This window comes from Medicago sativa, chromosome 2 (assembly GCF_051527215.1).
Source record: "Medicago sativa cultivar Bolivia chromosome 2, Bolivia_mono, whole genome shotgun sequence".
NCBI classification, from domain to species: domain Eukaryota; kingdom Viridiplantae; phylum Streptophyta; class Magnoliopsida; order Fabales; family Fabaceae; genus Medicago; species Medicago sativa.
This window is the reverse complement of record NC_140750.1, coordinates 68,065,448-68,078,369: the sequence shown is the minus strand read 5'-3', so window position 1 is coordinate 68,078,369 and position 12,922 is coordinate 68,065,448. Positions and strand designations below refer to the sequence as shown.

The following is a 12,922-nucleotide window of genomic DNA, read 5'->3' as shown; positions in this document are numbered from 1 at the left end:
ATAGAAACTTCTAGAATAGGCTGAAATATTAAAAGACGGTTTTGGACCTTCAGACGATCTCGAATGATTAAATTAACCCCTACATCATGGCAAGGTAAAGTTTTTCTCGCGAGGTCCGGGGCTTTCCGAAAAGGTATAATTCGGGTCATTCCGACACCGGATGCAAAATCTGCACCTTTCTTGCACGCCACTTCGTCTTCGATTCGCGCTGCCAACTTGTCTACATCATTTGAGATCCAAAGAACCGACATCCGAACAAATGTTAACACCACCGCCCATTTTGCTATTATCATCCCTCCTCACACACACTTAATATTAGGCCCAACATTAAGGCTCAACTAGAAAAAGTACTCCTCAGTCCCACAATTTCTCACTTCAGTTCACTCATCATCATCATTAGTCATTAGTATCGTATTCCCTTAAATTTTCAATTTTGTTTTTATTTGTTTTTGTTGTTATTAACTTGTTATGTATGCTTAATTTGAACTATCATGCACGTATTTTCAATGGTTTTTCTTTCTTAAAGTTATTTATAGAAATGTAAACTCTAGCATGTATTGTAGGATAAGATTTGCAAGAAGGGTGCTGAGATTTTCTTTCTTGTTTGTGGATATTTCAAGTTTGAATTTGTAGTAGCCCTAATTTGATTTGAATGTGACATATCATTACCAGACTTCTATCTTCTATTTGATGATCTAAAAAAAACACAATTTCTATTCCTTGCAGCATATATTACTTAAATTTGAGTGAGATTGATAAGATATGCATTCAAATTTTGTACTTGCTAGGAGTTTTTCAATTGGTAATTTACTAAATTGATAACATAATTGATGCAGTTTTTCAATTGGTTATTTTTCATGGTACTCATCATCATTAGTCACTAGTATCATACTCCGGAGGAGTGTGGATTTTTAAAGGTGTTTTCTGAGGTATATTTTCAAACAAAACTAACTTCAATGCAATTTACGAGTTCCGAAACCTAACCGCACCCGCGGTTTTTCAACCCTCAGTTGGAAAAGCTTTGGTTTGTATTGAAAGTGTGCACTGTACTGCTTCACTTTAACATGCCTTAGATGGACTTAATTTATATTGAACTTTTGGATAACCATAAGTATTCAATGAGCATTTATGCTCTGCACTGGTGTATTAATTAACATGCCTTGATTTGTAGTACAAAATCTGCTTTTGACCTACAAAATACTATAAGAGTAGAATAACCATTAAAGACACAAAATTTTCACATCCACTGCACAAGTGTCAGAATTATTCACAACTGAAATATGATCATGTTTGTTCCACTTTCCTCAACAAGAGAAACCTGAAAGATAGCATCATTTATTCTACAAAGAATTAACAGATGACAGAAAAATGAATCATGTCATGGGGACTAAGTTCCTAATAATCCTTCCTAAAAACAACTAAAACAAAAGAGAAGAAAACAATAATGTCTTTTGAAATGATTTCTTGAATCTTTGCACAGCCTCGACACCAAAACTAATCGCGAATAGGACTCTAAATGTCCTCTTCAGAAGGAGACTTTTTATCCTGATCATTTGCTGCACCAGTTGTTGATGTGGGATTTATGTTTCCATCTGCAGCCGGCAAATTTTTTGGAAAAGCTTCTAATTCTTCAATGGCCTTTCCAGAATCTGAATTACCATCTTGAGCAGCAGCAGAAGATTCTCCAGCTGATTTCTCTTCCTCAAGTTCTGCAGTAATCTAATTAACAAGTAGATAAAGATTGTTAATTCAAAGTTACTCACTTTTCATAAAATACACATTCTCTTAACACTCTTTTTAACACTATTACCGAAGTGAAATTTATGTATGTTCTACCATTTTGAATATAAGCCTGTCGCAAATTTCAGTGAATTTTAAAGAAATTAATGTAAAGGTTCTTACTTCAATAGGGCCGTTCGCTACAAGGTAATTAATAACACCAGTCACTTTGTAAGTCTTTCCTTCATAATCTGTCCATGAAACTGAACATGCTGCGTTATTACGACAAGGACGAACATCTTCATCAGCAGGATATTGTAGAGATAAAGAAGTTATCTGAGATATTTCCTGCATGCAGGACATTGAAACAAACAAACAAATAAATAATACTATACAAGAATAGATAAAAAGAACTCTACATATCATAATATTCAAAGTTTGATTTAATGAGATTTGAAGTTTAATTTAATGAGATTTGGAACTTTACATATGCGTTTAAACCATCAAGAAAGAAAATATCTGATACAAAACCAGTAGCAGAAACTATGCTAACAAGCCGACGATGATCATATGCCTCAGATAGTTGATATACAGCATCCACCACATCCTGCAAAATAATTAATTAATTGCAAAACCATATAATATTTAATGAATGAAATATAAAATTGCATATGAAAAGTGAAGATTGATTAATGTTATGCACCTCTCTCTGGTTCAGATTAGTAGTATACAACTTGCCAGAAGTAGTTTGAGTTTCTGCAGGAATCCATTCAAATTTTCTCTTGATAGGAGAAGCCAATAGCAATCTTGAAGAATCACTCGATTCAAATCGTGATATGTATGCATCCAGGGAATCATATTGCACGCCTGACTTATTCATTACTGCATCATCACCACCAATAGTAGCGGACTTCATCATCTCTTCCCACCAACTACCAATGCCTCCCTCATTCATTGCTTCATCATCACTCAATGCTACATCATCATCACCACTTTCTTTCTGATGACCCTTCTCTATTTTCTCGCCTCCCGGATTCATTGCTGCATCATCTTTCTTAACCTCTTTCTGATCAGTAGTTGAAGAATCACTCAATGCTACATCATCATCACCACTTTCTTTCTGATGATCTTCCTCCATTTTTGCGCTTCCCGGATTGATTACTACTTCATCATCACCACCACTAACCTCTTTCTGATCAGTAGTTAAACAATCACTACCAGTGCCTCCCCCATTCATTGATGCATCATCTTTCTTAAGACCTTCCTGATTCATCGCTACATCATCACCACCACTAACTTCTTTCTGATCAGCAGTAGTGGAACAGATCATCTTTTGTGCCTCATCCTCCATTGTTTAGTCACAAGAAGAATCAAAATCAAGAAAGTAACTATGGAATGTGAAGAGAGAGAGAGAGAGAGAGAGAGAGAGAGTTGGATTTGATTTGCATGTACACAGGGAATTATATATTTATAAGAGCTAGCTAACTAGTTCTAACTGCTTCTAACTAATCAACTATACCATAACAGAAAACTGCCAACTCATCAATAACTGTTAACCATTTGAAAATTCTTTTAAGTTCTTTTCTTTTTGGTTTTTTAAAATTCTTTAGGTTTTGTTCAACTATGTGTGTATATGTGTATACATATATATACACATATGCATATGCACGTTCTGTTTTATTAAGGCAGTTTTAAAAAAAATTATTATGACTTTTAAGGTAAAAAGGGGATAAATAAAATAGCATTATGAATGAAGAGTTTTCTAAGAAGGAATTATGTAACTAACTGGTTATAAATAAATAACTAACTAACTAACTGCTTCTAACTAATCAACTACCTATAACTGAAATGTCCCAACTCATCAATAATTGTTAACAGTTGAACATTCTTTAAGTTCCAACTGATAACCTTAAGAGGCATAAATTGATTGAAATCCTTGAGAGGTATAAATTGATTAAATATCCATTCAACCTTTATTCTGTGAATTTTCTTTTCTTTTTAGTACTATCTATCTAGTAAATTTCGAAAAATGGTGACAGACCCTTGCTTTGCAGGTCAAACACTGAACTGTTTAGGCAGCACAAGATCTATTTTTCATGGGACAATTAGGTAGTTGTCATTGCTGTGATAAAGTATTTAGTACTAAATAGCGTATCATGGAACAATTGTGCCGCTATAGCCTCTAATTGACAACATTTTTGTCAACTACGCAAAAGTGCTATAGTGCCACTATAGCACTCCTTTGCAACTGACTTTTTGATAATTGCGGAGTAAGGTGTTAGTTAAGGCACGTAACTAAGTTAGAATTTGAATGCGAAAAAAACATCGATGTGGAAATTTAACCAATCAGTGGGCGTGAGCTTGGGGCGATGCACCTCTAGATTGTAGTTCTGTTTAACTGTGTTAAGGCACGTAACTAATCACGTAAGAATGTTACTAGTAACTAGTAAATTGTCGTTATTCGATGTTGCCAAAAATTGATAAGCACTACTTACTGTGAAAGAGTTTCATAGATGTAATTGCCAAACCCACCTATCCTCCAAACCATCTTACGAAACAATAGACGATAACAAATCCCCACACTCCCTCACATGTTCTTCCTCCCAAGCCAAAAACCTCCTCCTCAAAAGTTGTTTGCCTCCGTATAGTATTGGCATCAGTCAGAGTAACAAAGGCTTTTTTATTTAAGGATTTTCCCTATCAATATAAAAGGATTTTCTAGTGATCTCAGAAGTTCACTTTGTCTTTGTTATAAATATTACCAATGGACAAAAATTATGAACTTTTGTATTTTGTTTATCAACATGATAAAATTATAAAAACGAAGTTAGTAAAAATCTACCAAAAGAACAAAAGAGGAATTGAACTTCTGGTCTAGTAAAATTTAATGAAAAACATGCCTCATCCTATATATTGTTTCTTGTTTTCTCTTATTTGTATAAGGTATCATTTATACAATATAACTTAGATGAAAATACATTGTTCAAGATGGATAAATCCCCCTGCTTTATAAGTGTCTCCTTTTATAGTCTCGCTTCCACGACCTAATGGGTCTCTCTTTAGATGTCCAGGCCCATTAAGTTAACCCTCTTAGATCCATATAGCTCCTCCGTACATGTACTATAGCGTGTGGAGGGGTTCATTCTTTCTTTGAATTGCTCGTTCATACAGGGCACGTGGAGTTAGGACATGTGCAGCTCATGTCACCTGTTTGTGCCGGACATGTGGCATATTATAAGGTGCTTCCAAGAGGACCACAATGTTACTTGAACAACAACTTGAAAAAGAGCCGGTCATGTTAAAGGTGAAGCTCGCGTGACCTGGACGATCAAATTGAGCTAAGAATGCTCTAGGTTGAGCTCACTTAACCTGAACGGTCAAGATGAAAGTGGAGATCACATGACCTAGACGATCAAGCTGATTTAAGCATGTTGAAGGTGGAGTTCATGTGATCTGGACGATCAATTTGAGCTAGGTATGCTAAAGGTAGAGTTCACGTGACTTGGACTATCAAGCTGAGCTAAGCATGCTGGAGGTGGATTTCACATGACTTGGACGATCAAGATGAGCTAAGCATGCTGGAGGATAAGCTCATTTTACCTAGAAAATCAAGTTGAGCTTGGCATGCTGGAGATGGAGCTCATGTGACCTAGACGATTAAGTTAAGCATGCTAAAAGTTGAGCTCAAGTGACTTGGACAATCAAGTTGATCCAGGCATTCTGAATGTGGAGCTCACATGACTTGTATGATCAAGATGAGCTAAGCATGCTAAAGTCCATGTGGTATGGTCCGCCATACCAATTCATAATCCTTAAAGCATTAAACCTATCAAGGCGTAGACATTTGTTCTTCATAGGGTCGACATGTACTAGTCCATTGTCTACCAAGGGTAAGTGTGTCAAGGTGTAGATGTTTGTTCTTCATAGGGTCGACAAGTCTTTCAAGGTGTAGATGTTTGTTCTTCATAGGGTCGACCTGCTGTACCAATCAACAGTCCACCAAGTGCCTAGTCCATCAAGGCGTAAACGTTTATTCTTTATAGGGTTGACCTATATTAGTCCAGAACTTAATTTTCAACAATTCAACCTATACATAGTTAACAAAACATAGTTTAACAAGGAAATTAATTGTTTATTCCATATATAAAATAAATACATAAATCTCAACAATAATATGGTTGCAAAATTTGTATGAAATCCAGCTCAATATTATGACTTTAGTAAGGGACGACAAAAAATGAGGGAGAATGTATATATGGTTCTAAACTACTATACTACCAAGCTATTTGCCACTTCATCTTGATCCCAATTGTTGAGGCGACTATGATATGCCACTGCATCTTTTATAGCAGCCTTTGTTTCTGTAACCATGTTGTAGATGGTTTGAACTAATTTCGGAGGGATAGGTGCAACATTGTTGGATTTATCAATGATATGAAATGAGATAGTTAGAAGACTTTCATCCTTAGCAATACAATTGGCATTGCCTTTTCCTTTATCACCATCTCTTGGTAACCCTCCTGGGATAATAGCAAACCCTGATGGAAAAGTAACTACATCGTCTGGGTTTGATCCAGTTGCAAGAGATCTCAATACTTGCTCGTCTAAAGGAGCATAAATCACGTAGGAAGCTGTTGTATCTGCGTAACTCTCTTGTAGGTAAAATATTTCATTCTTGTCCTTAGAAGTCCATAAATGTCAAAAAAAAAAAATTAGGTTGTATTATAAGTGCTTAAAAAAAACTATCTAGACATTTAATCATATTTTATTGTCATGTCATAATATTATTTCATAAATATGTATATGATAAGATATGATTGAATGTTTTTATAAAAAATTGTTTGCATTGTCTTTATATAGTAAATAAAATGAAAAGGAAATATTAGTGGTAAATAAGGATTAAACTTACACTTGCTCTAAGCAGAGAAACACGATTCTCTGGATGTTTGCCGGTGAGCATGCATGCGAATTCTCGAATAGAAAGGTTTCGTGAATATTTATCCCACTATAATTATTCAATAAAAACAAAGAATGTAAATGTGTTAGAACATGTCATGCTATGTTTTTAATAAGAAAAATGTGTTAGGGCATACCTTGCTTCTGGATTTCTCGTGCCGAAGGAAGTTGAATAATCGATTTGGGGAGACATTAAGCCAAAGAGTAGTACAAAAAAACAATGATGTTCCATTAGGGTTATTTGCACTACCAGCCATATCACTTGCAATCATAACTCTAATATCTGCTGAACCAGCAGGAAGAGGAGCTAGTCGAATCCATGGATTCTTAGTGGTGGAACCAAGATTGGCACAGAATCTTCTCATCATTCTATCGGCCAATTTCAAGAAACTTGTCCTCCCAATTTGAGGTATAAGAACTGATTGTATCAAAAGAAACAAATATAAGTAAGGGAAGCAATTAAATTGCGTTATTAAGATAAATAAAATGACTCAAATAACATTAAGTCGTTGCGGACTTACTATTAAAGTCTCACATTATATACTAATGTGACAATGTGTAAAACAAATAAGTTATTTCACGTCTCAAAATTTGGAAAAATTTCTTCTTCTTCCATCTTTAGGTATGCATAAGTTAGATTTTGTATGAGAAGATATTCTTATTAGAAATATATTTAACCTCCTATCAATTGTTTCTTAATTACTGAAGTATGGTTGTTGGTCGTAGGTCGTGCACTCAAGTATTGTGTTCTTGTTTCGAAACTTAAAGGACTAACTTGAGAATTTTGTCAAACTAAAAGGACCAAACTAAAAGGACCAAAAGTGGTATTTGGCCTTCTTTTTATTAGGCGTTTGCCCTCTTTTGTACAAAATAAAAAAATACAACTTACACACATTTCAAAAATACAAACAAAAATAAGATAACACCCAATTATTATTTTTGGTAAAATAAATATAACCCCTTATTTTAAAAGTCATTTCTCTTATCTTAAGAAAGGGTTGACACAAGAGGTTGCTTCAAAATCATAGGAAGGGGCTACACTACTTCATTTCTCACCAACACCTTTGCTTTGGTTGGAGATCCATTTTACCTATGTAAGTAAACTATTACTTCTATTTTTGTTTTTATTTACAAGATGTTTGTCGAATTAGCTGATTCGTGTTATTAACATGTAAGGTTTTAGAAAAGTTTGATTTTGATTGACACTTAGGAATTTGCTGAAGAAAATCAAGAGAAGAAAAATTTGTAATACAATCACAGGGGCCAGGCAACAAGTAATGAGTAGGATCACTCGTATTGAATTGGGTGAGGTTGAGAGGTTAAAGAGAGATAGGTCTCAAATTGGATATGTGAATGGCTTGCAGAACCTTGTAGATCAAATGGGATTTCATCTTCTTTTAATTGGTTATTTTTTGTTTTTTTTTATTGGTTGATAGTTTATGTGATGGCAAGTTATGTAGTATTGTATGCAACATGGAAGTGGTAGTTTGACAAGAGGCTAAAATATGTGTATCTTTTATAACCAGGGTTTTAGAAAAAAAGAGAGGAAGACCATAACTAGAAATAGATATAAAAAAAAACTAAAAAGAGATATATAATATGAGCTATTAGTTAAATAGATCTCAGGCTTATATACGAATGAGTTGTCGTTTTAAAAGAACTCGGGTTCAAATTTTGGCAGGGACAATCATTATTGAAAAACTCCAAATATTAGGGCATATATGTTCCTCTGTAAACTTGAGGGTTAAAGCTAAGCTTGGTGCCTACTATTTTCGCAAGTGTGAGTAAGAAGTAGCGCGTTGCTCGGAAAAGGTTGAACAACAATATATAAGTTAGAGGACTTATAAGAACAGTGCAGTGGGATATTTTATAGAGTAGATGTTACATTGGATGAAAACTTGTAATTATTTTAGTATGTCATTTAAATTGTGTTGCTTAGTTCATTTTCATTACGCAAGAATAAGAACAGTGAATTCAAATATGAATGAAGTCTAAGAAAAGAAAAATTTGGTAGCTTCAAAAAAAAATTGTAACAATTTTGCAACACTTTTTACAACTTCTAAAAAATTATAAATGTAACACTTTTTTATTGTTATTGGTGATACAAAAAGTGTTACAATAATGTAACATTTGCAACACTTTTTGATAGTTACAGATAGTAGTATAAAATGTAACTAAAACTCTTTAGTAACACGGGCTTATTGTGGTAGTGTTATAACCAAATGTTACTATAAAATGTAACTATAACTAAACTCAAGTGTTACTAAATTTAATTACTAACATTTTTCTTGATTTAGTTACAATTTTCAAGTGTTACTAAAAGTCATTATTGTGGTAGTGTTATAACCAAATGTATTAAGGTTTTGGTTTAGAATATGGTGTCTAATCACTTTTGTGGTTTCTCTTGGCCCAAAGTGGATGATCCTCAGACTGCCCCTCTTGACCTAATAGTGGTATCAGAGTCGATGATTCGATGAAGGGTTAAATCGGCTCCTTGCATCAATAGCTTTCCTAACAATGGTTGTCAGGTGGCATGTCCCGTTGATGTAAAGACAACTGGGGTGCAAGTGTATGTGGATGAAAAAAGTTTTCACTTGAGGGGCAATATACCCAGATGATTTGATAAACTCCAACTTAAGGGGGATATTATTTTGACAAGTGTTTTTTTTTTTTTTGAAATATTATTTTGACAAGTGTGAATTGAATGTTCCAGATATCATAAAAACGTGAAGATTGAACAACATATATAAATGAGAGGAATTATATTGTGATGTGATTATCCAATTTAGGAGACCAAATTGAGTATTTAAGTTATCCAAAATGTCTTTAGAAAGCTTGGAACAAGAAAAATAAACATACCTCCAGCATCTGCAATAAGTTTTGGAGCCTTCAGTGTTTCAGACCACTCAATGTATCGGACAATGGAAGTTAGCCAACGTGTTGCACCAAAAGCCAAAGCTGAGGTAACTAATGGCTTAAAAAGACCACTCAATTTACTATAGTCTGCTTCCACATGCTCCACCCATATAACCTATGGTAACATTAATCAGAATTACTATAAAAGTGAACTATTATACTCCATTTTTTTTTTGTTTATAATCAAAATTAAAAGGAGTATATCTATGCATCGAACCTTGGAGTTTCCATCTGGCATTCCTTCAATCAAACAGCCTGAAGGTTTTTTATGAAAATTGTTTGAAGGAGATTGTAAAATGTCCTCCAAAGATACATCAACAACAGCCCACAAGTTATGAGAGAATTGCTTGCTATATCTTGCAAAAACACACTCTCGAGTTGGTATAACAGGACTAGGCAAATGAAATTTTGCACTCATCTACAATAAATAAAAGGATGTAACATTATGTTATTTACAATGACATAAAAGACCAATTTGACAATACATACAAAGGACAAGATCAAGTAATACTAGCAAGAATTTTCACATTAAAATCCAACACAGCCACAAAACATATAATTCTAATGATAACCAGAGCAACACTTGTATAGGCATAATCACAAATACTGATTTCATCTCAACTAAATTCATTAACTGATTTCCTAATTTCATCAGCATTTCAACTTTCTAGTAGCCTGTTAGGCTAATTATGTTTCTAGTTTAATAGGTAATCCATTTTTTTTATTTTAATCCCTGTAAATATTTTGGTAAATTTTAGTCTTTACCTTTTGTAATTGATAGTGACTAAAATACTCCATTATAAAAGTATGAACTAAAAATGACCACAATTTTTATAGAAACCAAACCTGAAAGATTAAAAAATTAGGACTTAAAACATATTCAACTCTTACCTATATGCTTAACAATCTTTTGACACAATATCCTTAAAAAAATCTTTTGACATAATATATCATGATATGCTTAGTACATCCACAAACACTCCCATTTTTTCACAGAATTAAATGCAAAGAGTATAATAGAGATCTTCCAAATATGTAGTATTATGCAACCAAGTCGGTAAAGTCATAGAAATGGTTGGAGAAAAACTTCATTGATTGTAATGCATTAATTCATGGAATGAACTTACTAGGAGTATCATAAAATCACTTGATAGCAAAGTCGAAAATCGTAAAATCGCAATCTAAATCGAAGGATTTTACTTAATTACTTTTGTAGAATCGATACAAGGAATCGTAAAATGGCAATCAAAATCGATGGATTTTACCGAAATAAAAATAATGCTAAATATGTTATAAATTGTAAATAGTCATAAATGACTCAGTTAAAAGTCCACAAAATACTTATACATAAATGACTATTTTTTTGTTCAAATCCTGCGATTTTGTATGGATTACACAATTTTGTGCGATTTTATTAAGATTTTGCTATGGATTTTAGTCGTTGAAGGTGAATAAAGTCGCAAAATTCTAAATTTAGGATTTAAGTCGAGATTTTCACAACAATGCTTGATGATATTTAATTCTTGGTTTTCTCAATTTCTTTATTATCACAGTTCTTAAAATTACTTGATGATATGTAATTATTTGTTTTCTCAATTTCTTTATTAAAATAGTACTTAAAAGGAAAATTAATAGCATATTATAGAACTTACCACGTGCATTTTTTCATCATAGCTTCCTTCTATACCATCTGAAAAGCTTTTTAGGATCCTTGCTCCTGAGACAATGTTGTAAAATGCGGTCGACCATTGATTCTAATTCATAATCCAAATAAAAATACATCAGATAGAGAAAGATTTACTATGGTTGAATGTTGAAGTTAATTACACTTCAATTAAAATAAAATAAAATATGTGTTAGCGCCATGTTGATCTAAATCGTGTCATCAATGATTCATATGTCTTTGCAACCACATCCCATTTGTGATTGATCGAAGTTCCATAAAAAACAGTAGACAAAAATTCAAAAATCACGATTGCAATTGTCACCGTAATTTGAGATTTTAAACCCTGATTGCACTGTAACAATAAAAAAGAAAAAGAAAACTAAAACTTACCACATCCATAAGTAATTCAACTAGTTTAGTTGGACTTATCTTAATCAATGCCATGTCCCGAGAAGCTTCAATCTGCAAACCTTGTTCAAAAACTTCCATTGTGTACATTGAATTTTGGTTTGGACACAAATTAAAACTAGGTAAAGTTTGAAGCTCTCCAACTTCAACCAACCTAACAATCTCCATTAGTGTTGCATCAACCCGACCAAATTGTTTCAAATATTCAATATCATCGAGAATTTCATACCTATGTTCCTTATGTTGATGCCATACATTGTTTTCTGCAGTTCCTATTTTGCACAGTTCGTTCATAGCTGAACGTGCACGATCAATGATTTTATTGTTGATGGGTTCAGAAAATATTGAGACTCCAGGAAGGTCACTTGCTCGTTGCATGTTGAGGGATGCCATGTTCGGGTAGAATGTTCAAAATTCCTAACCCTAGAGTGAGAACTAATCCCAGTTGTGGTTTAGTTTTGGAGAAAGGATGTTGGCAGTCCGGTGCTATTCTTCAGGTACCTTTGGGACTGTTTTCTGCGGTTTTGTAACAGCAGATGCTGTGTTTCAGTGCTGCTGTTGCAGGGTTTCTGGTGAGTAAAAACAGCGCTGCCTGCTGTTGTGGTGTTGCTGGTTTGGGCTGTTGTGTGTTCGGGTGGTAAGGGGAGGGTCCTAGATTGCCTCTTGTGTCTCTAGTTTTTCACAGAGGGTCTGTTAGAGTCTAATTTTAGCTATGGTCCAGTAATTGGTTGTGTTTATATCGAATTACAGGCACATAACTGCTAACTGAGACGATTTGGTGTTGTTAGGTGGTTTTGAGTTTTGGCTTTTATACAGGGATGGGTTGTTCCGTCTATGCGGCACCTTTTTATTTTCCGGTTTTGTCAATACCTTGCATCTTGCAGGGTGGCTCTAATAAATTTTGCTAATTCAAAAAATAAAAATATAATCCAACCGTACTTGAATGCCCTAAACTCATAAAAGAAAATAATAATGGGCTGACCTTCTTAAATTTCACCGAACCAATGGCCAAGGGCATGTGTATGAGATGGAAATAACGTTGATAGGTGAGCTTCTTAGTCACACAAGAAATAATAAAACGTTGTCTCCCGTGAGCATAGATCAATTGACAGGGACATGCATTTTTATATATAGGGGTTGGGGTTCGAACCCGGACGCTCCACTTATTCACCTTGAAAAAGGTCAATTCTAGCTATTGGGCTATTTGACAAAAAAAAAACTTTTATAAGGAGATGAAACTAGTTGAGCAAAATAATA

The 12,922-nt window shown here is 34.0% G+C and overlaps 2 protein-coding genes across 2 annotated transcripts; both read right to left on the bottom strand.

Moving 5' to 3' along the window:
* Positions 1–987: 987 nt before the first annotated feature.
* On the bottom strand, positions 988–3,122 carry LOC146950023 (uncharacterized). Its single transcript, XM_085741537.1, has 4 exons — positions 2,423–3,122; positions 2,207–2,326; positions 1,903–2,067; positions 988–1,719 (listed from the first exon to the last, which is right to left on the bottom strand). Exons 1-4 carry the CDS (start codon positions 3,068–3,070, stop codon positions 1,513–1,515), a joined length of 1,140 nt encoding a protein of 379 aa, XP_085597663.1. The 5' UTR covers positions 3,071–3,122; the 3' UTR covers positions 988–1,512.
* A 2,767-nt stretch (positions 3,123–5,889) lies between these two features.
* On the bottom strand, positions 5,890–12,043 carry LOC146950022 (homeobox-leucine zipper protein MERISTEM L1-like). The gene is made up of 7 exons (XM_085741536.1): positions 11,648–12,043; positions 11,244–11,345; positions 9,809–10,009; positions 9,535–9,706; positions 6,813–7,093; positions 6,629–6,724; positions 5,890–6,399 (listed from the first exon to the last, which is right to left on the bottom strand). Exons 1-7 carry the CDS (start codon positions 12,041–12,043, stop codon positions 5,989–5,991), a joined length of 1,659 nt encoding a protein of 552 aa, XP_085597662.1. The 3' UTR covers positions 5,890–5,988.
* Between the last annotated feature and the right edge of the window lie 879 nt (positions 12,044–12,922).

Coding starts and splice junctions, on each gene's coding strand:
- LOC146950022 (XM_085741536.1), bottom strand. CDS start 12,043: ATGCAACGAGCAAGTGACCTTCCTGGAGTCTCAATATTTTCTGAACCC. Junction 10,010..11,243: donor ATGATGAAAAAATGCACGTG/GTAAGTTCTATA, acceptor TATTTATTGTAG/ATGAGTGCAAAATTTCATTT. Junction 9,707..9,808: donor TGCCAGATGGAAACTCCAAG/GTTCGATGCATA, acceptor ATGTTACCATAG/GTTATATGGGTGGAGCATGT.
- LOC146950023 (XM_085741537.1), bottom strand. CDS start 3,070: ATGGAGGATGAGGCACAAAAGATGATCTGTTCCACTACTGCTGATCAG. Junction 2,327..2,422: donor CTAATCTGAACCAGAGAGAG/GTGCATAACATT, acceptor ATTATTTTGCAG/GATGTGGTGGATGCTGTATA. Junction 1,720..1,902: donor TAGCGAACGGCCCTATTGAA/GTAAGAACCTTT, acceptor CTTGTTAATTAG/ATTACTGCAGAACTTGAGGA.